The sequence below is a fragment of the Olea europaea genome, unplaced genomic scaffold (assembly GCF_002742605.1).
Source record: "Olea europaea var. sylvestris unplaced genomic scaffold, O_europaea_v1 scaffold453, whole genome shotgun sequence".
NCBI lineage: Eukaryota > Viridiplantae > Streptophyta > Magnoliopsida > Lamiales > Oleaceae > Olea > Olea europaea.
The window spans coordinates 377,695-402,308 of NW_019262837.1; the positions used below are offsets into that span (position 1 = coordinate 377,695).

Here is a 24,614-nt window from a genome sequence, read left to right on the forward strand (position 1 = left end):
TTTTAAATTTGATTTTTTAAAGACTTAAAAAAAAAAAAAAAAAAAAATTAACCTTGTTTAAGCCCCTTTATATTTTTTTGGGTTATATTTTTGAAAAATGCGTGGAAAAAATAATAATAAAAACTTGATTTATTCTGTAAAATTATTTTATTAAAAAATTATATGGTTGAAAATAAATTTTAAAAAAATAAAATTCATGAACATGTCAAGATTGAGTCCTATTATTGAAGCCCCGTTTGGCCCCCATTTTGTGAAAATGAAAATGGGTGGAATAATATTTTTTTTTTGAAAAATGAGTGACTGAAAAAGAAGAATTTTTTTTTCGATTTACGCATAATATTATTTTATAAAAGATTGTGTTGTTGAAAATAGGAGACGGAAAAATAAAATATATTGAAATAGAAATTAATGGGGGCCAAACGAGGACTTAAGTTAAAGTAGGCAATTAATTTTAACCACATATTTTATGGGATCCACAATTTCTAAATTATATGTTTCATCAACTTTTATTAAAATTTACTAAAAATTTAATTTTTATTCTCCATCAAGCAAGAGTTAAATCTAAATTTCCAGTTATAATTCTTATAGTTGACTTTCTTAATTACATGAATATACGGTAGGATTGGATGCTTCAAAAATGAGAGAAAAAAAATAAACAGATTATAGGATTGAATCTTATCTATTTGTTGAACTATCCTACAATGAAAAAGACAAATTCTGCAAATTGGAGATAGATTCACTATCCAAAAATGGTTTCAACGATGGATTTTTCCGTTGCTTAAGCTCAAAATTTTATTGGTTAGTTTGTTATCGACGCTACAACCGGTGGCCGTAGCTCAAGCTACCTCCATATAAATTTGCTTTCATTTTCTGTATGTTACAAATAGAGGTGTAAATTTGGCTTGTCATTTTGAGCGGCTCGTGGCCGACTTGGAAAAAACTCAAGTCAGCTCAGCTCGTGGTTCTAGTAAAGTCCCTATTTTTGGGTGTTGGCTTGAGCCTGAACCACGCGGACCATTTTCGGTATGTGACCAGCCGAGCCTAAAAATATATATATATAAATTAAAAAGTTAGGGCAGACAGTGCTATTGCTAACTGTTATTTAAAAAATCTGTTATTAAAAGAGAAATCGTGAGAAGACTCAACTCAGTTAGTTAAGTCTGGAGCCGAAAATTCGAATCGAGCCTAAATTTATTGCTTGAGCAAAAGCTCGGCTCGAAAAAAAAAAGCTCGAACTATTTACTTAAGTAGACTCGAGCCTCAAGTTTCAACTCATGAGCCGCCTCGTTGATAATCGTAAATTATATGTTACTTTTCTTGTTATTAGTATAATTGATTTTTTAGCTTCCTAACATACTCTTATTTAATGTGCATTGTTATCGACAAATATAAATTATTTTATATTTAAACTATTATTTAGCCCTTGTTTGAGCCCATTTTTTTAATCAAAATACATTTTTTAACATTGATTTGACATCATTTCAATAATACATTTTTTAATAAAATAATATCACACGCAAACATAGGGCTGGGCAAATCTCCTGAACCGAACGGACCGAACCGAACCGAACCGAACCCGAACCCGAACCGAATCGAACCGAACCCGACGGTTCTTGTTAAATTAAATACCCGAACGGGTATCTGAATTGAGAACTGACGGGTACGGTTCGGTTCTCGGCTCTAGACCAAGAACCGAAAAACCAAATAAGAACCGAATTTTTCTAATTTTTTTTTATATTGAATAAATCAAATTATTTTAATTTTAATTTTTTCTAAACAAATTAACAATTTCTAAATTCAAATTTTTGGCCCAATAATTTGTTTCATTTCTAATTTTTTGATTTTTAGCCCAATTACTCATTTTATTGTCTCATTTCTTAGCGCCAACAAGATCCAACCCACTAAATAACCCTAAACACCTACACTAAAATGCATAACGCTATCTCGACTCTCGCAGCCTCGTTGACATTCCAAAACCTATACAATCGTCGACCAACGCTGTGACCTCCGATCGAAGTTGTGACCTCCGCCAACCGAAATTTTGACCATAGTGATCATTTGAACAAGATAGTCTACTAGTCTCTGACATTTCAAAACCATTGAACGTGTCATTAGTTGTTGATATGCTCAATCTATTTACCTGATATGGTCCATCTATTTACCTTGTCATCATATTCTCGATGACTCCCCAACTCAGTCTTCAAAAATATATTCGTCGGGTATGATGAAAAACATCCCGAGGATATGGAAAATATCCCCGACTTCTCTCCTAATCATACCATGAGGTCGGGAAGTGGAGTCCTCGGTATTCATGTCCTCATGCTTTTTACCTCAACGATACCACATCCTCCTACGAACAATGACGTGTAACACTTGATACCCCACAAGACTTCTAGATGCAAGAGGAGTTTATTGTTGTTAGATTTGCACTGTCCCACACTTGTTATGCATGTCAAACATCCACCTCCGATAGGACTCTATGGGATAAAGATTCCCCAATTGTTCAAACCTAATAGGATTCAACCACCTAACACTATAAATACATGGTTTCACCTCATCATTCAGGTACTCTTTTTATGCAATTTTCAGTCCGTAGCCTCACGCACATATTCTAACTTAAGCATCGGAGGGGCGACGATGACACACCTCGACGCCTTTGTTTCAGGTACCGAAAGAATATGTTCGTGCTCGCCACCAGTCGTCCAGCTTGAAATTGCTCAGGTACGATTTTTGGTAGCATCATTGGCGCCGTATGTGGGAAGCGCTACCAAAAGCCATGGTAAACACACGTTCAGGTCTTCCACCAGCAAGCTCATCCGCTCCAAACCAACCCCTTCCTGAGGATGTCCCTGTTCTTCAAGAGGAATCATCAGAAGTGCCAGAGCCCCAGCCGGCAGTCGTCACTGCTGGAGCCTTTGAAGAGCTCAGACAACAGGTCGCCACACTGACTCAGCTGCTAAGTCAAAGAAATTCGCATCTGTCATCCACACCAGCACCCCAGGGGGGTTTTATGGTTGATGCTCAAGCTCGAGCTCAAAGACATGTCCCTGACAATGGCGAAGCAGGGGCCTCGGATATACCACATGTGACCTCGGCCTCGAGATCAGTGACCATGGAGTCCGGGGAACTCGCTAGGATTATTCAAGAAGGAATTACGGCGGGCCTACTTCAGGGCAACAAAGGGTCATCAAGATTCAGTCCCAACACTCCCTTTACTCCCGAAATATTGACATTCCCCTTGCCAGACAAATTTAAGTATCCTAGGATCAAAGAATATGACGGGACCACCGATCAAATCAATCATCTTAACGTATACACGGACGTCATGAATCTATAGGTCGCACCGGATCAGGTGATGTGCAAGGCCTTCCCACAAACTTTGACGAATGCTGCTAGGGATTGGTTCTCGACTTTAGAGCCCAACTCAATAGCCTCATTCTCGGATTTAGCGGACAAGTTCTCCACCTTCTTCGTAAGCAGTAAACGCATCAGGAAAATGGCAGCCTCCCTCATGCAACTTCGACAGGGGCAAAATGAGACCCTACGCGAGTTCATGACCAGGTTTAACAAGGAAAGGCTACAAATTCCCGACCTTCATATAACGGCAGCGGTTTCTGCCCTCACATATGCCATAAAGTGTGAGGCTTTCAAAATGTCGCTATCCAAAACTCCGCCGAGGACAGTGACCAATCTTCTTACCCGAGGAGAGAAGTACATAAATATGGAGGAAACAATGAACCCGAGGAAGGTTGGACCATCCCACGACAGGGTCGAGCATAAACGACAGCATGACCCGAGCCCCCGTCAAGAACCACCTCGGAGTAAACAGAGACAGGAGGCTCCCCTGACGTCATTCACGTGTTTAAATACATCGAAAACAAACATTTCGATGGAGATCAAGGATATGAAGGAGCTCAAATGGCTTGCGAGAATGAGGTCACCCCCCCAGTCCAGGGACATGAGCAAATACGGTGAGTTCCATCGGGATCACGGGCATACCACTGAAAACTGTAAAGCCCTGCAACGGGAGATTGAAGCCCTTATTAAAAGGGGACTTCTGGGTTCCTACGTTGGTAATGACAAACACCCGAAGAATGATGGTGGTAGGGAAAGAGCTTATGAAGCAAAAAGGGATGGTCAACCTACTACTGAAATCATCAACATCATTGTCGGGAGTATTGCATCAGGAGGAGATTCGAACACTGGGAGGAAGCAGTATGCCCGGCAATACATGACAACCCCGAAAGCACATCATGGTGACCTCGAGGACATAACATTTGGTATGAAGGATCTTGAGGGCGTATCTTTTCCTCATGATGACGCCCTAGTCATCTCTGCAATAGTAGCAAACTTTGAGGTAAAGAGGATCTTAATCGACAACGGGAGTGCCGCTAATATACTGTCACATGAAGCCTTCACAAAAATAGGAATCTCTCCCCGAACAACTGAATATAGTGAAAACCCCCCTTCAAGGATTCGGGGGGGGGGGGGACGGTATTATTGTTCCGGAGGGAGTGGTCAAGCTGCCACTTACCTTAGGCTCGGGTAAAGAACAGATAACGGTGATTACATCTTTTCAGATTGTCCGGTCTTCCATAGCATACAACGCCATCCTGGGTAGACCATTGCTTAATAAGGTAAAAGCTATTGTGTCCACCTTCCACCTCGCCATGAAGTTCCCCACCAGTCATGGCGTCGGGGTAGTACGCGGAAACCAAGCTGCTGCCAGACAATGCTATGTTACTTGTGTTCGGGAAATAAAGACGGACGTCATGCAAATCTCAGAAAAGGAGGAAGAGCTCGAGCATAGGGGGAGACTCGCTCCAGTGGAGGAGTAGCTGGAGATAGAGCTCGAGCAAGGGAAGAAAGTAACGGTTGGTCGAGATCTGAATACGGCCCTTATGACCGAACTTATTGACTGCTTATCCCTCAACATTGATGTGTTCGCATGGAAGGTGGAAGATATGTCTGGCATCGACCCCGAGGTTGTAGTACACAGGCTCAACACTAAGCCCGGGACTCATCCAGTTAAGCAAAGAAAGAGGCAGTTTGCACCGGAACGACGACTGGTCATAAAGGAAGAAATTAATAAACTGATCAGGGCTCAGTTCATCCGCGAGGTCAATTATCCTAACTGGCTCGCCAATGTCGTCCTGGTAAAAAAGGCTTGTGGTAAATGGAGAATCTGGATTGATTTTACAGACCTCAATAAAGCATGCCCAAAAGACAGCTACCTCTACCTCGAATCGACGATTTGGTGGATAGTACGTCGAGACACAAATTATACAGTTTTTTGGATGCATTCTCGGGTTACCATCAAATTCTTATGGCCGAGGAAGATCAAGAGAAGATGTCATTCATGGCTGATTCTGCCATATATTGCTATAAGGTCATGCCGTTTGGGTTGAAGAATGTAGGAGCAACATATCAAAGACTTGTCAATAAAGTTTTTACAGGAATAATCGGGAGAAATATTGAGGCCTACGTCGATGACATGGTTGTAAAGAGCAAGCAAGTGAGCAACCATGTAAGAGACCTCGAGGAGGTGTTCGCCACGCTACGTAAGTACAGAATGAAGCTGAATCCGGAAAAATGCGCATTTGGCATTGCCTCGGGAAAGTTCTTGGGTTTTATGATCACCCAAAGGGGAATCGAAGCCAACCCAGACAAAATATGGGTGTTGGCATCAATGGAGCCACCTAAAACCAAGAAGGAGGTCCAGAAATTAACAGGCCGTGTTGCTGCCCTCAACAGGTTTATGTCCCGAGCAGCCGACAAATGCTTCCCCTTCTTCAAAGTCCTCAGGGGAAACCAAAATTTTGAATGGGATGAGGAATGTGAAAGGGCCTTTCACGAACTTAAGGAAACGCTGGCATCCCCTCCTATCCTCACTAAACCCGAGCATGGTGATACTCTATATTTATACTTGGTCGTATCCCAGATTGCAGTAAGTGGTGTGCTAGTGAAAGAAGTTAACAAAGCCTAGCAACCCATATACTACGTCAGTAAGGTCTTGCTCGATGCAGAGACAAGATATACTTTGGCAGAACAGCTTGCTCTTGCATTGGTTGTGGCAGCACGGAAGCTCAGACAATATTTTCAGTCTCACCCCATAGTTGTGCTCACTAATCAACCCCTTAAGTATATATTACAAAAACCCGACGTTTCCGGTAGGTTACTAAAGTGGGCAATTGAACTGGGAGAATTTGACATCGAGTATAAATCCCGACCATCTATCAAGGCGCAGGACTTGGCTGATTTTATTGCAGAACTCACCCTAAGGCCTCAGGGGCCAGGGGATAACTCGGACAATCATACTTCAGACACTTGGAACAGCTTTGTTGAAGGAGCATCCAATTCATCAGGTTCCGGAGCCGGGGTTATCATCACGAGCCCTGACAAACTCGTGGATATTCAATGCGCACTCAAGTTTAAGTTTGAAGCTACCAACAACGAGGCCGAATATGAGGCCGTCATTATCGCCCTTTAGCTGGCCCGAAATCTTGAGCTTGAGCATATTAAAATTTTCAGCGATTCTCAGCTTGTGGTCGGCCAGATAGAAGGTACGTTCGAAAGGAAGGAGGAGAAGATGAGTTTGTATTGTCAAAAAGTCCATGATCTCCAGCGACAATTCAAGAGTTGCGAAATCATAAAAATTCCGCGAGCTGATAACGGTAAAGCTGATGCATTATCTAGACTGGTATTCATGGGAATCGATGGGCTAGAGAGGATAGTCCACGTGAAATTGGTAATGGAGCCTAGTATCACTCAGGGAGTTGGAGTCATGGACATTGATCATGAGCCATCATGGATGGACCCAATTGCAGAGTTCATAAATAATGGAAATCTACCTGAGGACCCCCGATTGTCGAGGAGTATAAGATCTCGAGCATCTAGGCACTGCATGATTGGAGGAGTACTATTCCGAAGAAGTTTCACACTTCCATATCTCAGATGCCTTAAACCCTCAGAATCATCCCGAGCTCTAGCTGAAGTTCATGAAGGTGTATGTGGGAATCACCAAGGAGCTCGGGCCTTGGCCTTCAAGCTTATAAGGTATGGGTACTACTGGCCCACCATGAAGAAAGATGCCTCGAAATATGTCAGAAAATGTGACAAATGCCAGATGTTTGCCAACATCTTCCATTCTCCAGCTGAGGACCTCACAACCCTAACATGTTCGGCCCCTTTTGAACAGTGGGGAATTGATATCCTCGGGCCTTTTCCGGTGGCAAGAGGACAATTAAAATTCGTGGCAGTGGCAGTAGAATACTTCACGAAGTGGGCAGAAGCAGAACCTTTGGCAACTATTTCGGAGCCTAAACTTAGAGCTTTTGTGTGGAAATCTATTGTTTGTAGGCTCGGGATACCAAAGGTCCTCATAACTGATAATGGACGACAATTTGATAATGCACAATTCAGAAGTTTTTGCACCAACCTAGGGATTGACCATCGACTCACATCAGTTTCACACCCTCAGAGCAATGGTCTAGCCGAGGTCACAAATCGGATTATATTGCAAGACCTCCGGACAAGACTCGGGGATGCCAAAGGTTCTTGGTCCGACGAGCTCCCCTCATTACTCTGGACGTACAGAACTTCGCATAAAACTACGACGGGTGAAACCCCCTTCATGCTAGCATTTGGCATTGAGGTCACCATCCCAGTTGAAATCAGTTTTCCCAGCTTGAGAATGATGCCCTACTCTCTGGAATGTACGACAGAACATTTGGACCTCCTTGAGGAGGTTCGCGAACAAGCAGCACTAAGAGTAGCCTCTTACCAAAGCAGAGTGGCAAGCCATTTTAATAACCGGGTCAGATCTCGGAAGTTCAGGGCTGGAGACCTCATGCTGAGGAAGGCCGAAGCTGCTGGTCATGCTCCCGGAAAGCTTGGGCCAATTTGGGAAGGACCATTCGAAGTCATACGGAAAATCAGAAGAGGGTCTTACAGCCTAAAGGATACCTCGGGTAGACCTCTTCCATGGCCTTGGAATGCCGATAATCTGAAAATATATTACAAGTAACATTCCTAAATGTCATCTAGGAGATTTTCTTTTTTTTTTTAGTTCTTCTGAATATTATTTTTGATTCTTCGGGCTTGCGTGCCCTTGCATTTTATTTCTAGTTTGGCGGGCCTGCGTGCTCATGTATGTTTTCAATTTTCTTTTGTAATGAATTACGTTCGTCTTGATCCCGTTTGGGTACGTAGGCAGCTTGGATACAATATAAATCCAAGTCCAGTCTGAAGAATTAAAAAATTCAAACCTCGAGTATAACAACCCTATCGTTTACTTTGCATCCAGGAATTACCTAAACCTTGTCCTCGACAAGCAATGTAAGCCTTGCCCTCGAGCAAGCACTCCTAAGCAATATAAGCCTTGCCCTCCAGCAAGCACTCCTAAACCTTGTCCTAGACAAGCAAAATAAGCCTTGCCCTCGAGCAAGCACTCCAAGCCTTGTCCTCGACAAGTAATATAAGCCTTGCCCTCGAGCAAGCACTCCTAAGCCTTGTCCTCGATAAGCAAAATAAACCTTGCCCTCGAGCAAGTACTCCAAGCCTTGTCCTCGATAAGCAAAATAAGCCTTGCCCTCGAGCAAGCACTCGAAGCCTTGTCCTCGACAAGTAAAAGCATTGCCTTTAGGCAAGGTAAATAATCCTCGATACAGTAAAAATTTGAAAAAACGAGGATTACATTAAGTTTCCTCAATACTCATCGTCGTTACCAAGATTAATTGCATGCCATCGTAGTCTATTTATATCGTCGCTATGAATGTTCGTAAAATCATGATCGTCGACAATAAAAGGCATAAACATCTAATATTTGAATCGTCGAGCATAAATCATCCGACATCATTTATGAGGTCGTCGATATTAAAAATTCGTAATATCCTCAATTGTTATCCATGATATTCGTCGAGCATATTATAATCGAGAAACAGCAGAGATCAGCTCAAGTAAAAGCTCAGGTAATATCGAACACGCAGATTGTATTAATAGTGCTCGATAAAAAGTGAATAATGTTTAAACATGTTCTTACAAAAAAAAAACAGCTGAATATAAGCTGGCGACAAAAAACATGTTTTACAAATGTTGCTCGAGTAAAGACAAATTACATCTAGACCCCGGGGCTCTCCTGATCATCCTCGAGGTCATCATCAACGTCGACCCCTTCATCGTCGAGGGTACCCTCTTCTAACTCTGAAAGCTCGAGGTCTCCAGCAATCTCCGGGATTACCTTCAGCTCCTCAGGCTTAGCGTCAGGCTTCGACCGAAGAAATGCTCGAGCCTCCTTAAGGCCATGGAAATATGACCCCATTGCATAATCGCCCTTCAGCTTGTTGAAGTCCTTGGACTTCTGGAATTCCACGACAGCTTCAGCTCGAGCTTCTGCCAACCTACCCTCAAGGGTTTTCTTCACCTTCTCAAGCTCCATCTTCAATTCTTCTCCCTCATCCTTCGCGAGGCCTATTTCATCACAAGCCTTTCGAAGCTCGGTCTTCGCCAGGTCACGCTCAACCTCGAGGTCAGTTACTCTCTTGTCTCGGGCTTCCACTGCCTCTTGGAGCTCGATTACCTTCCGGGAATCGTCCATTCCCCTGAGCAAGCCACCTCGAGCTATACTCAAAGCCTGCGAACACATTTACCATGAGCTATGACCTCGATATAAAAAGACATTAAAATTTTATAATCATAGTTCACCTGGAATATAAGAGACTCGAGGTCCTTGCCGGCCTCTTCATACCCGAGCCTTTGTCGGTATTTGTCGACAAGGCCCGACATCAAATATGATTGTCCTGCATTCTCGACGTTTTCAGTACCCGGGGGCACGTTATCCTAGTCGAGATCCACTACTGTGTGCTCCCAAGGAGGAGGAAGAGCTCGAGATGGTATCGATCGAGGAGTGTTGCCTCCAGGCGACGTGCTTCTGCGCCTCGAGGACTCTCCTACCCTGCTTCTTTTTTGTTGCTTTGGCCCAGACGCTCAAGGCCTCTTTTTCCCCCTTTTCTGCCCCGGAGTTCGAATTTGAGGGGCCCTCGACTTGGACTACACGGACTGTCGCAAAGCAGTGGGATCGAAAGTCATTGCTGCAAAACATCGACGATGTATTAAAAACGAGCATATAAATAAGCAAAAAATTAAGAAAAAAGGTACATGTCCTACCCTCGACGCCTTTAATGTCTACACGATCGAGAACGTCATTCCCGAGGATGTCGTCCATATCAAACACCAGAGGCTCGAGATTTTCTAATATCTGCCTGTCCCTCTCTAGACTCTCAAAGTATGCCTGACCTCACAAAACCTCGACGTATCTGGAAAACCCCATCGAGATTTGAATGGAAGGTCGATATCCTGAGGAATCACGTAGAACCATTTCTCTTTCCACCCTTTTAAGGAGCTGGGCATCTTCGGGATTCTAAAACCTCCCCGGGTAGAAAGGTAGGCAAAGCATGTATATTGGGGCAACTGTTTAAGGTCGAAGACCATTCTACATAGGTCGAGATATGGTGTAATGCCCAGGTATCTACAGGCAATGAAGAAATAGGCGAGCATCCTCCACCCATTTGGCACTAATTGGCCCGGGCTCATGTTATGCTCGACCAGTAAAGACATTAAAATGGATGCAGGGGCCACCTAAATCCCCCTTTCAAAGAATCCCTAAAAATCACAAACTCCCATCCCGAGCTATAGCCATCCTATCCCCTACCCCAGGCACTCGAATGTCACAGCTCGGCATTATGCCATGTTCCCTAGCCGTCGATATGGCCAGGTGCTCCTTAAGGGTTCAGGGTTGGTCAGGATATGTTAAAAGCGTCGAGTTATCTTCTGCTTGAGGTTGTGCATAAATAGGGATGGCTACAAGGATTATTGACCTACCTAAACTCTCTGGGGTTGTCCTCGACCCAGAGGATGACGACGAGGTAGACTCACTAGACATCCTACCAGAAGTGTTCTTAAATAATAAAGCTTAAAGTTCTCGATCTCTTACCTTAATATCAACGACCCAAAACCCACAAAATGCCCAAGCTCGAGGATTCTGAAAAAATTCACAGAGAAGTAAAAAGGTAACAAATGGAAAATGACTGGGGTATTTATAGACTCCAGTGGGAAACCCAAGGGTTGTCCGGCTTGGACCGTTGGATTTGGACACGTGTCACTCATTGGGGCAACCAAAGTTAAACCGCCTTTCACTTTATGGCTGATGTCATCTCTGAACTGGACCTCGGGTTTCTTCGCATGTGGGCTATTTTCACCTGTGCATCCCACACTCGAACCTCGAGCATAGATGCACGGGGGCCAGTGATATGGTCAATCTATTTACTTGATATGGTCCATCTATTTACCTCGACCTCATATTCCCGATGACTCCCCAACTCAGTCTTCAAAAATATATTCGTCGGGTATGATGAAAAACATCCCGAGGATATGGAAAATATCCTCGACTTCTCTCCTAATCATACCATGAGGTCGGGAAGTGGAGTCCTCAGTATTCATGTCCTCATGCTTTTTACCTCAACGATACCACATCCTCCTACGAACAGTGACTTGTAACACTTGATACCCCACAAGACTTCTAGATGCAAGAGGAGTTTATTATTGTTAGATTTGCACTGTCCCACACTTGTTATGCATGTCAAACATCCACCTCCGATAGGACTCTATGGGATAAAGATTCCCCAATTGTTCAAACCTAATAGGATTCAACCACCTAACACTATAAATACATGGTTTCACCTCATCATTCAGGTACTCTTTTTATGCAATTTTCAGTCCATAGCCTCACGCACATATTCTAACTTAAGTATCGGAGGGGCGACGAGGACACACCTCGACGCCTTTGTTTCAGGTACCGAAAGAATACGTTCGTGCTCGCCACCAGTCGACCAGCTCGGAATTGCTCAGATACGATTTTTGGTAGCATCAGTTGTATTTATATAACGTTGTTATAAATGTGAAAAAATTTAATTATAGTACAGAATCGAATCGAACTGAACCGAATGGAATCGAACCCGAACGGTTCCATAATTATATTTGGACCTTCATTTACTAAATACCCGAAATTTTTGGTTCGATTCGGTTCTCTTTAGAACCGAACCGAACCGACGAGAACCGAACCGAACCGAACCGACCCGCGCCCACCCCTACGCAAACACATAACTTTTCATTATTTTTTAACCACACGTTCTTCATCATACCAATATTTCAAAATACATTTTTCTAGAAAAATGGGGCTCCAACAATCCCTTTGGGGATATTTGATTGGTATTTTTATGTAAAAATACATTTTAGGATAGTAAATTGATGTGAAATATGTGGTTGAAAAATAAGAAATTTTTTTTTATTTACGTGTAATATGATTTAATAAAGGATGTATGGTTAAAAAGAATAGAGAGAAAAATATATTTAAAAAAAATGACTATCAAACAGGCTCTTAATGTATTATAAAAAATGAAAGAAATTTTTATATTTTCTATTACATTTTCTTAATCGGTGCGAAGATGAAAACAAGCAACATCCATCCCACGTCAATATTGTGGTGCGACTCGCAAAATTCCAAAATGCCATCTGTTTAATATTCGCAGCCGCCAGCTGTCCCACCACCGGAACCGGGCGCCCATCAACCTCAAACTGAACTTATCAAACCGACCGTACCTCTAAACTGTATCCAGCTTTCCAGGAGAATAATTACCATATTTCAAATCATGACCTGGTTGAGAAATTTCAACCAGTTGTCCGCCAATTTCTCAAGGCAACCATCAGTTAAACCAACATTTACGCCACCATCACTCACTCGATTATTGCAATTCAGCACTGAGTCTCAGTCTCCGGCGACTGTTGGTAATTCCGCCAATAAATATGCTGGGTTGGGGCCCACCAAGGGGGACGAAAAGCCGAGGGTGGTGGTTTTGGGTTCGGGATGGGCCGGGTGCAGGCTTATTAAGGACATCGACACCAAGATCTACGATGTCGTTTGTGTATCCCCAAGAAATCACATGGTGTTTACTCCTCTATTAGCTTCCACTTGCGTTGGCACTCTCGAGTTCCGGTCTGTTGCCGAACCCATTGGGAGGATCCAGCCTGCAATTTCTCGTGAGCCTGGTTCTTATTTCTTTCTTTCTAACTGTACCCGGGCAGATTTTCAGAACCAAGAGGTACTAAAATCTCTCTCTCTCTCTTCACCTTTTTTATGGAGCAATACGAGAATATGCCCACGGTTATGGGACTAGTGTAAACCTTTTTCTTGATGCATGACATAAAGTGAAACTACCTTCTTCCAATGGTTAGCATAGGTTAAAAGGATGGGTGATTCCATAAAACTGAAATTTGAATTAGTATTATTGTACTATATGAGATACACCACTTTAGGAATGCCTCGCATTATTTTTATGCTTAAAAAAGAAGACCTTGAAAAGGTATTACGATTCGTACCATGCAAAAAATTGCTAGTAACGACACATCAACAGATCCCGTTCAACTCTACTTACAAGAAAATATTAGAATGCCAGGTCGCTGGAAGGGGGAGGCCGACCCGAAGCATTCCAATGCCCAAGTCAGTTTTTGCAGTAGAAATATGGAATTGAAATAGTTTTTGACTAATAAGTAATTTTTTTTTTTTTTTTTTTTTTTTTTTTTTTTTTTTTTTTTTTTTTTTTTTTTTTTTTTTTTTTTTTTTTTTTTTTTTTTTTTTTTTTTTTTTTTTTTTTTTTTTTTTACTTGATTGCTTGCTTTGCATTGTTTATTAGGTTCAAATATATAGAAAAATGGGTCGACTGAACTCTCTTGTGGATGAGTTTGCTTGATGGACAAGTTTACTCGGACGGAAAATTTGCTCGGTGAGCAAGAAAAGGTTTGCTTGGTGGGCAAGAAAGAGGTTTCTTGGGTTGCAAGTTTTTTAGGTCGACAAGAAAGTCAAACTGAAAATTATATTGGGCATTTGTCCCGTGTGTTTGCCCCGAGGCAATGGATACAACAATTGGGTTGTAGGGAAAGTGATGAAGTAAGATGACAAAAAGCTAGAGAGGGAGAGGGATAAATCTACTTTCTAAAATGAAATCAAAACTTGTATCTGTAATCATGAAGCAATGGATAGTGAAATTTTGTCTGCTTGAGATATGGATTCACCCATTGTTCATCATTTATGTAAATTTCATCTATTTTAAAATACGATGAAGTTGTAGAACATACATATTTAATGAACTAGATCAATTACAAGTTCACTCCATCCACTTGTGTTTGGAAACCAGTTAATCATCCCTCTCAGTTCTTCTCTTTTTCCTTTAAGTAGAAGGACAATAAAGATATTATTGGTTTTCCTGCTCCTCATCTGTGCTCATCTAACCAACTTAGTTGCCCCCAAGATCTTTAGCTGCAAAATGTGATAAAACCTGGGGAACTTATTTTCAAAACAACCCTTTATCGGGTTTAAATAAGTGAAAGAAAGAGCCTACATATAAAGTTGCTAATTTAAAAATCATTATATTGCATTAGAATTCATTTTTAGTCTTCAAAGAGGTCTTCGTCCCCCTTTCTTTGTTTCTACAGGGACTCTGTGATACTTAGGATGTCTTGAGTAGCTACTTGGGATATTAAGAGTTTCTAGGAAGGTACTGAATAATAGCTACTTGGACTGGGAGCTATGTGGCACTTTTGGAACCGCTTGAAGGTTTCGAGTAAATGCAAATGGTGGACATGTGAGGGAAAGGAAGTAGCCTGGAGAAAATAGAGTAGCATGGGGGGATATGTGGAAGGAGTTTGCGGTAGCAAGAGGCTGGTAAGAAAAATAGTTTGTTGTGGGGTGGGGTGGAAGAAGGGGGTGAAGTTATATTGGAATTTCGACAGAAAGAGAGGTACCTTTTACATAATTTGAGAAAGGAGCCTTAATTTCGTTTTTCTCTCCAACTAAACTTTAAAAATGGGATGGTATGCTAACTAGGTTTTCACAAACCACATAATGTAATAAATTGTTACAAATCACAAGCAATTTGTGAGTAACTTCAAAGATTGACAAGTGGATTATCTAAAAGGCTTAAAGTGCAGGAATGTTATGAAAATAGGACTTGATTTTTCAAAATTCTTAAAATTAACCTTATTGCACTTAAAATCTTAAAAATACTGGTATCATATCTTCTTCACACTGCTACTGCAGCCACTCCAACCCCTTCACCATCATACTATCCACCTGCATTTGGTCAGACAGTTGTTAATTTGACTGGTTGGGGTCCATTTAATTATTTTAAAAAAGACGAAGGCCTGGAAAGATAATGAAGACATATTAGATAAAAACATCGTCTTTTAAACTAAACTAAGAAGGCCATTTAAAAAAAAAAAAATCAATTATTTCTTATATAGTAGAAAGGGAGCATACGTGCAATGTGACCTTTCATTGTTTTATATCTCATGTTCAGAAATCTGTTTCTTTGGAATTATTATATTCCAAGCCAAAGACCATGGACACCATCAAACTATAATCCAAATGCACATAATAAATTTTGTAATATTTGTATTTATTAGTGTTAATCTTTTCCCAAATGGGGATTATATTCCTAACTCTAATTGACATGTTCATTTGGTTGAAATGCATTCACTCATAATGCTAGGAAAATAGGAGTAAAATATTTTTATGAACAAAATTTCCTTAATGTAAAATCTCTAAACTTGTAGCCTAGTTTCAAAAATGAAATCTTACAGTATACACTCAAGTTGATATGCTCATAAGAAACACATTCTATAAGAACGTGACTTATTCCTGTAAGTTCCATTTCAATAAGCTAATTTCATGAACGTGTCTAACCACCCTGAAAATATTTTCCTAGAACTGTATTTTTTAAATAAGACATAGAAATAAGACCATTTTTGCAACATCAAAATTATTAATCTTTGTTCCAGGGGTGGTTGAAGGTTAGCACCTCGATAATGGATCTGGAAAATCCAACTTATTTGGGTTGTAATACATTGATTGCAACCTATTTTTTGGCAAAAGTCATCATCCTAAGCTTTCAAGTTTGTGAACCTTAGTCCAAGTAGATGGTTTCCGTCCACTTTACTGCTATAAAGAGGCGTGGCTTGCATACATCTCACTTTTGAAGGCTAAAATAGGAAAACTCTTACTTCTTGTCAAAATTTATAAATAGACAAGTAAAAAGAATAAGGAAAAAGAATGTAAACATCATTCTTGCCAACCTCTCCACCATCGCCACCTATTCGACCCCAACCTCGGCCAGTCCTCAATGCCCCCACCACTATCCCATTCCCCCATCTATTTCTGCCCAACTCCTCTGGTTTGGTTATTACTTCCTCTCTCTCCCTCTATGTTACATCATGAATAGGTTGGGAAGCTCTGCTATTGTATTCCGTTATGAAAATTTATAGCACAATAGATTATGTATTTAGTTGTAGCAAACTCTTGCGTTCACAGTCATATCATTAGCACAACTCTTGTGTTTGAAAGAAATGGATATCATCATATGTCATGTCAATTGAATTCAGTAGTATGAGCTCACCCTGCTAATTTTAGTCTGATATTTCCTTATTGAGATTTTTTTTTTTTTTTTTTTGCATTAAATATTGCATTAATTATGAAATATCAACACATGATGTTAGGTTCATTGTCAAACTGTGATTGATGGGGTGGATACCTTAAATCCTTGGGGCTTCAAAATCTCATATGATAAGTTAGTAATTGCTGCTGGAGCAGAAGCTTCTACATTTGGAATTAAGGGTGCAAAAGAACATGCAATTTTTCTCCGTGAAGTTCATCATGCTCAAGAAATCAGGAGGAAACTACTACTAAACCTTATGTTGTCTGATGTGCCCGGTATGGAAATCATTAATTTTTCAATTTTGAATTGATCCATAGGCAACGAAATATGTTGGGTAATTCTCTGTTGAGCATTGGATTGTGACAGGAGTTACTGACGAAGAAAAGCGTAGGCTCCTGCACTGTGTTGTTGTTGGAGGTGGTCCTACTGGGGTCGAGTTCAGTGGAGAACTTAGTGACTTTATTATGAAGGATGTTCGTCAAAGATATGCACATGTGAAAGATTATATTCGTGTTACTTTGGTTGAGGTTAGTATAAAAATTTGTCCACCTTTGCTGCATCAACATCTCTGCTGTTACCTTTGCTCTCTCCTATATCTGAGATAAAGTTGCTCTCTTCTGCAAACCTGCAGTACAAACTCATTTATGTCAGAATTGTATTTGCTAACCTGCAACATTTTCCTATCTTGCAGGCCAATGAGATATTATCGTCATTTGATGATCGCCTAAGAACATATGCAATTAAACAATTAACCAAGGTGAGCAATTTATTGTCAACGTAGACACTTGACTCTGACGCTTAAATAATTGGTTATTTCCCCTTGTAACACTTTTTTACTTTCTCTATTGCGTATTCGCATCATACTTTGATGTGATGTATTTCAACAAGAGAAAAATATTCAGCATTTATCCGTCCGAAATGTGGTCTTGGATTTTTTTAGTCGTAGGTGTTATTGATGTCGTTAGTCTTGGTTTGTTTATGGACTTTTTTGAGATTTTTCGCAGTTGTGTATTCAGCCTACAAGTTTTACCTCATTTTTCTACTGATAGACCACAGGTAATTATCTAATGATGAGAACAGCAGCTGCCTTTTAAGGAGAGCTATATAATAGCTTAAAAATTATTCCTGATCTAATACATGGTTGTGCCTTGAAAACCCGGTATCCACTATTTGTGGTTTGCATCATGTGTTCTAATGCAAGTTTTCTACCTTCTCCTTTCCTGATTTGCTTGCAAAAACGCCAAGTCTTGGGTTGGTTTGTGTTCTGAGAAAAATGGGAGGTGCATTATTCTATTATCTTAAACTTCAACCTCAAATCTCTTAACTATGTTAAGTTGCTTTTTAATGTATTTTTTGGGACTATTCAGTATCGATATATATATCTCTCAGTCAGGAGTTCATCTTGTCCGTGGAATTGTGAAGGATGTCCAACCTCGAAAGATTATTCTTAGTGATGGCACAGATATTCCATATGGTCTCTTAGTGTGGTCTACAGGGGTTGGCCCCTCACCATTTGTCAAATCTCTCGATATTCCCAAAGCACCTGGTGGAAGGTATAAATACCTCTGCTGCTAAACAATACATTCACTTTGCTATTTATATTCCAGTAAATTGTTCAGAACCAACTCTTGACTTCTCAATAACTTTCAAAAGGAAAGTCTTGGAAACTTTTTCCTTTTATAAATTTTTGGGTGCACCTACCCCCTTGGTGTTGTAAATCTGTGTGTCAGCTAAGCAAGTATTTGAAGAAGTTCAGAGTGCAACCAGTAGCATTGGACGATTGAGTGATTGTGTGTGAATTACTTGTGATGCTGCAGATCATTTTCCACGTTTTTTCACTGCACTTGCTTCGTAATCAACCTATATATTTTCCTTTACTCCAACATGATGTTAGTGTAGAGCTTGGCTACTTGTTTGCTCCATGTAGAAACCAAAAAAAAAAAAAAAATGGGGGATTGACCAATCACAATCACAGGGTTATAGTTCAATATCTATGTGATCGACTGATTCTTGTGGTGACTTCATGTCATTACAAGGCGGTTCATTTTTTTTATTAGATAATTACTTCATATTTTCTTGATTTTCTAAAATGGTCCGGGTAATTTAATTTTACTTAATCCATTTCAATGTGCTCGTAATTTTAGTTGCCTTAACTGAAAGGTGACTATGTGATATGTTACCGCAGGATTGGAATTAATGAATGGTTACAAGTCCCTTCTGTACAAGATGTGTTTGCAATTGGTGACTGCAGTGGGTTTCTTGAAAGTACAGGCAAGCCTGTTCTTCCAGCTCTTGCCCAGGCAAGTTATTGAGAACCTTGAATGTTCTCTTGTTAAGTTATTGGACTTCTGCATAGTCTCTAATTCATTTTATGTCAATTCGTCATCGGTTGTCTTGCTGATTAATGGCTTTCAGCTTGATCTGTACGTTATTATTATGGAGAAATGATCACAAAATTCTTCTTTCGGACAGTGATAATTAAATTTTCTTTGAATTTTTCGAGCTAATTTCATTATCACATCCTATTATATTATCAACATCAATCAAATATCAAGTTGGTACAAAATGACATCAGGATCAGATTAAATAAATAAATGTCAACCTTTATTTCCCGCCCCCCCTAAATCACAAAATGGCACATCTTGGGTCAAGAAATTACAAGTGCATTATTCAGATACGTGTTCTGTTTCTTGTGTTCTTAATATTCTTCTGTATCCCTAAATCAAAAGGTTTCTATCAGGTTGCAGAGCGGCAGGGGAAATATCTGGCGAAATTGTTGAACCGTATAGGAAAAGCAGGTGGAGGGCATGCAAATGCTGCAAAAGAAATGGACTTTGGGGCTCCATTTGTCTATAGGCACTTGGGAAGCATGGCAACCGTTGGGAGATACAAGGCCCTTGTGGATCTTAGGAAGAGCAAGGTAATTTCTGTTGTATATTTTCTTCAGCTATTAAAACCAGTTAGAAGTGACTTATTTAGTAATCTAGTAATCTTCTGTAACAGGAGGAAAAGGGTCTATCACTAGCAGGATTTACTAGTTGGTTTATTTGGCGCTCAGCTTATCTTACTCGGGTCATAAGCTGGAGGAACAGATTCTATGTGGCTATCAACTGGTTGACAACTTTTGTTTTCGGTCGTGATATAAGCCGGATATAGACAAGATTGAAAGGGTGACTTTTATGTTAAGAAAACATATATCAGTTTCGTCAATGTGCGCATGCAGACATTACTAACCTATTTTCCAGTAGTTATTTGACCTTTCTAAACTAGCGTCTTTCTTGCAGGTGTTGGTGATGTGTTACTTGATGGATGAGAACTTTCGACAGGATTTCACCATGGTAACTGATGCAGCGTTGTCTTTTAATTTCAAGCAATGTCAATGATTGATATTTTACCATATAGAATTGCACACGCACCCCATTCTCCAATAGTTTTTACAGGTATCATTTCCACGGTGAAATTTGGAATAATAGATGTTTGATATTTGTGTTGGATGTTCTAGATGATAAATGATTTTACGTTACTTTGAGGAATAACATTTTCTGAATGTATAAAACTATAGTACTTCAATAAAGGGAATATCTTCTACTTCGGCATTTCTGTATCAAAATTTGGCATCTTGTTAAGCCTTTGGTTTTTCATTAGCAAGCAGTTTAGAGAGACAGAGAGATGTACAAATGACGTCGATGTAGTAAACTTAGTTTTATTGAAAGTGTGTTAGGGGAGGCAACTCCAGGAGAAATGGATGGCTTTTCGTTGGGACCCGAGTATCCCTGCAGAAAGGCTATCAGTGCCAAATATGCAACGACATCGTGGAAGTTCAAAGGAATTTTCTAAATATTGTGTAATTCGAGTCGGTGATTCAACAATGAGAATCTCCAGGATGGTGTATGGTGTGGAATGGGACGAGAACTATTAACACGAACTTGTTAGTAGGGCTGTAAATGGATCGGATATGGAACGGATCTGTCAAAATCCAATCCGATCCGTTAAGAAAAATTATTCTATCCGATCCGATCCGATCCAATAATCCAACGAATATTTGATTGTTAAATCCATATCCTATTTGCTATGTTATCGGATATCCAATCCGATAATTCGATCTGAATTTGAAAAAAAATATTTTTTCACCATTTTTTTGAGTAATATGATTTTTTTCCCAAAAAATATTTTAACTATCTTGATGGGCTCACTTATTATACTAGAAGGCCAAAATTAATTTTTTATCCAAGTGATACTCATTTAGTTTCTTTTTAAAGGAGACTTCTCTTGAAATGTTTTAGTAGTATTTCAATGTGGGATGCTAACTTTTTAAAGGATACTCATCTTTCAATATTTTAGTGATCTTTCAATGTGGGATATTAGTCAATTGTCAATTCTAAATGTTTTTAGTTTATTTTATTATTTTCATTAAAAATCATAACCCCATCAAGATTATAATCACAAATAATATCAATTTAAACAATGTAAATTATTTTTGGACATATTAATTATTGGTTTTTGATATTATAAAACAAATTACTAAAAATATTTTTATTTTATTTTAATTAATAAAAAAATTAAATCTCTTCAAATATTTCAATTAACAATATTATATTATTATCTAATATTATTTATTATTTGAAAATTATGTGTAAAGAATAATATAAGTTTCAAAATAGAAAAAATTATGTTTACTAGATTATGATATAATATATAAAATATATTATATTATTATAATAAATTAGATCGGATTGATTTATATTCATATTTACTCCATTTAGTTAACGGATTATCGGATTCGGATCTTAATCAGATTATCAGACTGAGACCCTAAATTCATCTCCCATTAATTTCATCAGATTCGGATCAAAATTGAATCTATTGACAGCCCTACTTATTAGATGGTAAAGACATTTTTAGTAGATGTCATGTCAAAAGGAATGACCTATACAGGTAAATACATGTCACTATGAAACATTATTTTTTGAATACATATTATTAGTGGTCGTCCTACGTGATATACATGTATTGCTTTGTTATTTGATGTACAAAGCAATACATGTATGTCGTGTAAGGCGACTATTAGTAGTTTTCTTTATGATTTTTGGACATTGCTATGTGTATAGGGAACTTACAAGGCACTTGGCATTTTCACATTGAAAGTCTAGCAAAAAATAATAATAATAATGGATAAATGCAATTACAGTACCTCTACACACTGTACATGGTACACAATTCTCTTGTAGGAGGAGAATGATCAATAATTTTTTCAATAAAAAGTAATAAGGTAACACAATTTGTTACCTGCGTAAAATATTGACTTTTTGATTTACACTAGGAAGTTGTAACTTCTTGTTCACATTATGCGGCCGTAATTTGATATTCATAGCATTCACAATAAATTTTTAGAGTAACATGATGACAGACTGATTAGCTATGCAAGACATTGACTTTAACTGCCTGTCTCGCACCGATTTGAGAAAGATTTTCATTAGAATCTTTACCATTGTGAAATTGCAAATCCTAGCGTGAGAAAGGTATTAAAAAAAATGAAAAAAGAAGGAAAAAAAAAAAAAAAAGGTTGGGTGCAAGAGCAACGATTATAGAAATGATTACAATCTGGTTTAAAATTCCTCCCATTACACAGTGCAAAAATGTTACACACTCCGTTCTATTTATATAGACTGATTTTGTTTTTCACATGAATTAAGAAATCTTATTTAACGTTATAGAAAAAGTAATTTTTCCTAAAAACTTTTCTAGTTGTACAATTTTAAGATTAAGTTGGGAAAATTAATCATAACTTTTCAATTAAATAATGGAATATTAATAAACGAACAAAACTAAATATTAAAAAAATAAGACTATATAAAAAAATAAAGAATGTCAGCCTATATGAATGGGACGGGGAAGTAATTGAAACGGTTATAAAATATTTACATCAATGAAATATAAGGAATATTTTAAAATTTGGAAAAATGATATTTTTAACTTCTGATTTATATACAATCGTAGGGTTGTCAATTTTGTCAAAAAGATATAGGCCGTGTTAGCTAGTCCACGTGGATTGTGGCCTTGCATATTCGGCTTAAAGCATGCTAGTCAAATTTTTTCAATTGAAAACTCTCTGTCAGAGGATTTTCAAGTGTGTCATCTAAAATCTATCAAAACTCGAAATCTCACTAAGAATTTGTTTGAAAGAGATTTTTTTTAAAAATTATTTTCTCAAATATCATTTATGATCATTCTATAAGATCTATAACGTTCTTTACTTTTTAATCATACATTCTAAAAAAAAAAAAGAAAAAAAAAATAATAGGCTCTAAAATTTCATAATAATCAATAGATGTAGCCTCGAATCTCTTGGATCTCTTTTGTGTTTTAATATTGGTTTGTAGGCTTTGATGCCCGTCTTTATTGTTATAGGCCCCATCCCATGGGATGTCTACGTCCAGTCTCCCTTTCTAAAGCGCAAGCTTTATTTGCTTTTTTTCAAATTTCAAGACAACTCCACGTTAGCATGTTTTTTTTTTTTTTTTCAAATAAAAAAAATAATGCTATTCAGTATTGGTGACGTCAGGTATCAATTTAAGTGATTACTACATGACATTAAATAATAAATTTACTTAAATGCATTACACACGAATTATTTATTTAATTAAATCTATCAAATGTGACCACCAAAATTGATGCTGTTGACCATTGATTCTGGACAGCGTTATCCTTTCAAAAAACAAGAGAGTTTGTAATTATTACTTAGCTTATGAGCCTCATTTTGTGTTGAAAATAAGTTTTGTAATCGTGAATTTTTTAAAGAATGTGATTAAAAAGTAAGATTTTTTTTTTAATTTACATACAAATTATTTTATTATGAAAACGTTTGGTTGAAAATGAATTTAAAAATGAAAATTAAATTTTTAGATAATAGGGATCAAAATTCAAAACATGCATTATTCCTAGAATTTTAACTTGTAAAAGCATCTGAAGAGACTCTTTAATATTTTTAACTTAACGATAACAGAGAATTATCTTCAAATTTAAAGAATATATTCTTTTGGCTATTCATTTCTCTTTTCTCAATAATCATTTATTAATTTATCCTCAAGTTTATTAAGCATATTTTTAATATATCAATGGCCATCAATTCAGATGGGATTTGAATAATTTAAGAAATAGAATATTCAAATCTGTAACTTTTTAAATGCAATTATGATAAATTATAGAGAATCAATGTAAAGCCCCAAAAAATTCATAGAATAGAATTTAATTCTAGATGCTATATTTTATATTTCAGGAATTTTGGAAGACTAAAGTGAAAAATATATTAATTCAATTTTATTTAGGTCAAATATTTAATTATTGATAGAGTGATAATTAGTATACTAGTAATGGGCTCGTTTTGTAGTTAATATTAAATGACGTCATCGACTCTAGAAAAAATTGATTCGAAGAAAGTAGACCCAAGATATTAAAATTTAAAGAAGTTGTCATTAACTAGCATTTGATTTTAAATTGATTATGGATTTTAAAGGGTTGGCGGCCACGTGGATCTTTAGATAGACATCAAGTATCTTTTCTTTTTCCTTTGATTATGATAAGGTTATGATGCTGTTGAATTAGATGACCCACTTTTAATAGAATTACCAAATATATGTATAACACAGTGAAGTCAGGAAAATTTCACCACAAAAATATTATATAAAAATGGCAGAGAACAAAATTTCGACAACGCGTATTTTCAAAGTAGAATTCACATCCATTAATCATTATTTTCAGCTTACACATACGAGTGATATGAGAAAAAGATTTTGAATTTCATTTCAAAAACTGGTTGATCTAACAAGGTAATATAATGAGGTACAATTATTTTTATCCCGTTTGAATTATTTTTTCGTGTTTTCAAATTCTTATACTTATGAAAGTTAAAGATATGATATGATATGTCTGATATGATCGTCCAATACTAAAGATATGATATGCATTGAGTTCTCATCATGGCGTTATGATATTTTTTATGTGATTTAAATATTTTTATTCGGGATTGCACCATTATTTTCTCATACACTCACTCATTTCCCCTACTTCTCAAAA

General features: G+C 38.1%; 2 protein-coding genes across 4 annotated transcripts; both read left to right on the forward strand.

Annotated features, from left to right (window-relative positions):
* Positions 1 to 3,355: 3,355 nt before the first annotated feature.
* On the forward strand, positions 3,356 to 4,838 carry LOC111388096. The gene is made up of 2 exons (XM_023012758.1): positions 3,356 to 4,357; positions 4,428 to 4,838. The coding sequence occupies exons 1-2, from the start codon at positions 3,356 to 3,358 to the stop codon at positions 4,836 to 4,838; spliced, it is 1,413 nt and encodes a 470-aa protein (XP_022868526.1).
* Positions 4,839 to 12,498: 7,660 nt separating this feature from the next.
* On the forward strand, positions 12,499 to 20,137 carry LOC111388075 (internal alternative NAD(P)H-ubiquinone oxidoreductase A1, mitochondrial-like). Of its 3 annotated transcripts, none has more exons than XR_002701496.1 (9): positions 12,499 to 13,154; positions 16,603 to 16,816; positions 16,908 to 17,068; positions 17,233 to 17,298; positions 17,931 to 18,094; positions 18,727 to 18,841; positions 19,282 to 19,461; positions 19,545 to 19,752; positions 19,826 to 20,137. XR_002701496.1 is itself a non-coding variant. In XM_023012739.1 (9 exons), exons 1-8 carry the CDS (start codon positions 12,705 to 12,707, stop codon positions 19,695 to 19,697), a joined length of 1,503 nt encoding a protein of 500 aa, XP_022868507.1. In that variant the 5' UTR covers positions 12,499 to 12,704; the 3' UTR covers positions 19,698 to 19,741; positions 19,826 to 20,137. The 3 variants fall into 3 exon arrangements, 2 of the variants coding, with proteins under 2 accessions (XP_022868507.1, XP_022868506.1); XM_023012739.1 differs by having other exon boundaries at positions 19,545 to 19,741; XM_023012738.1 differs by having other exon boundaries at positions 12,500 to 13,154; positions 19,545 to 19,711.
* The last annotated feature ends 4,477 nt before the right edge of the window (positions 20,138 to 24,614 follow it).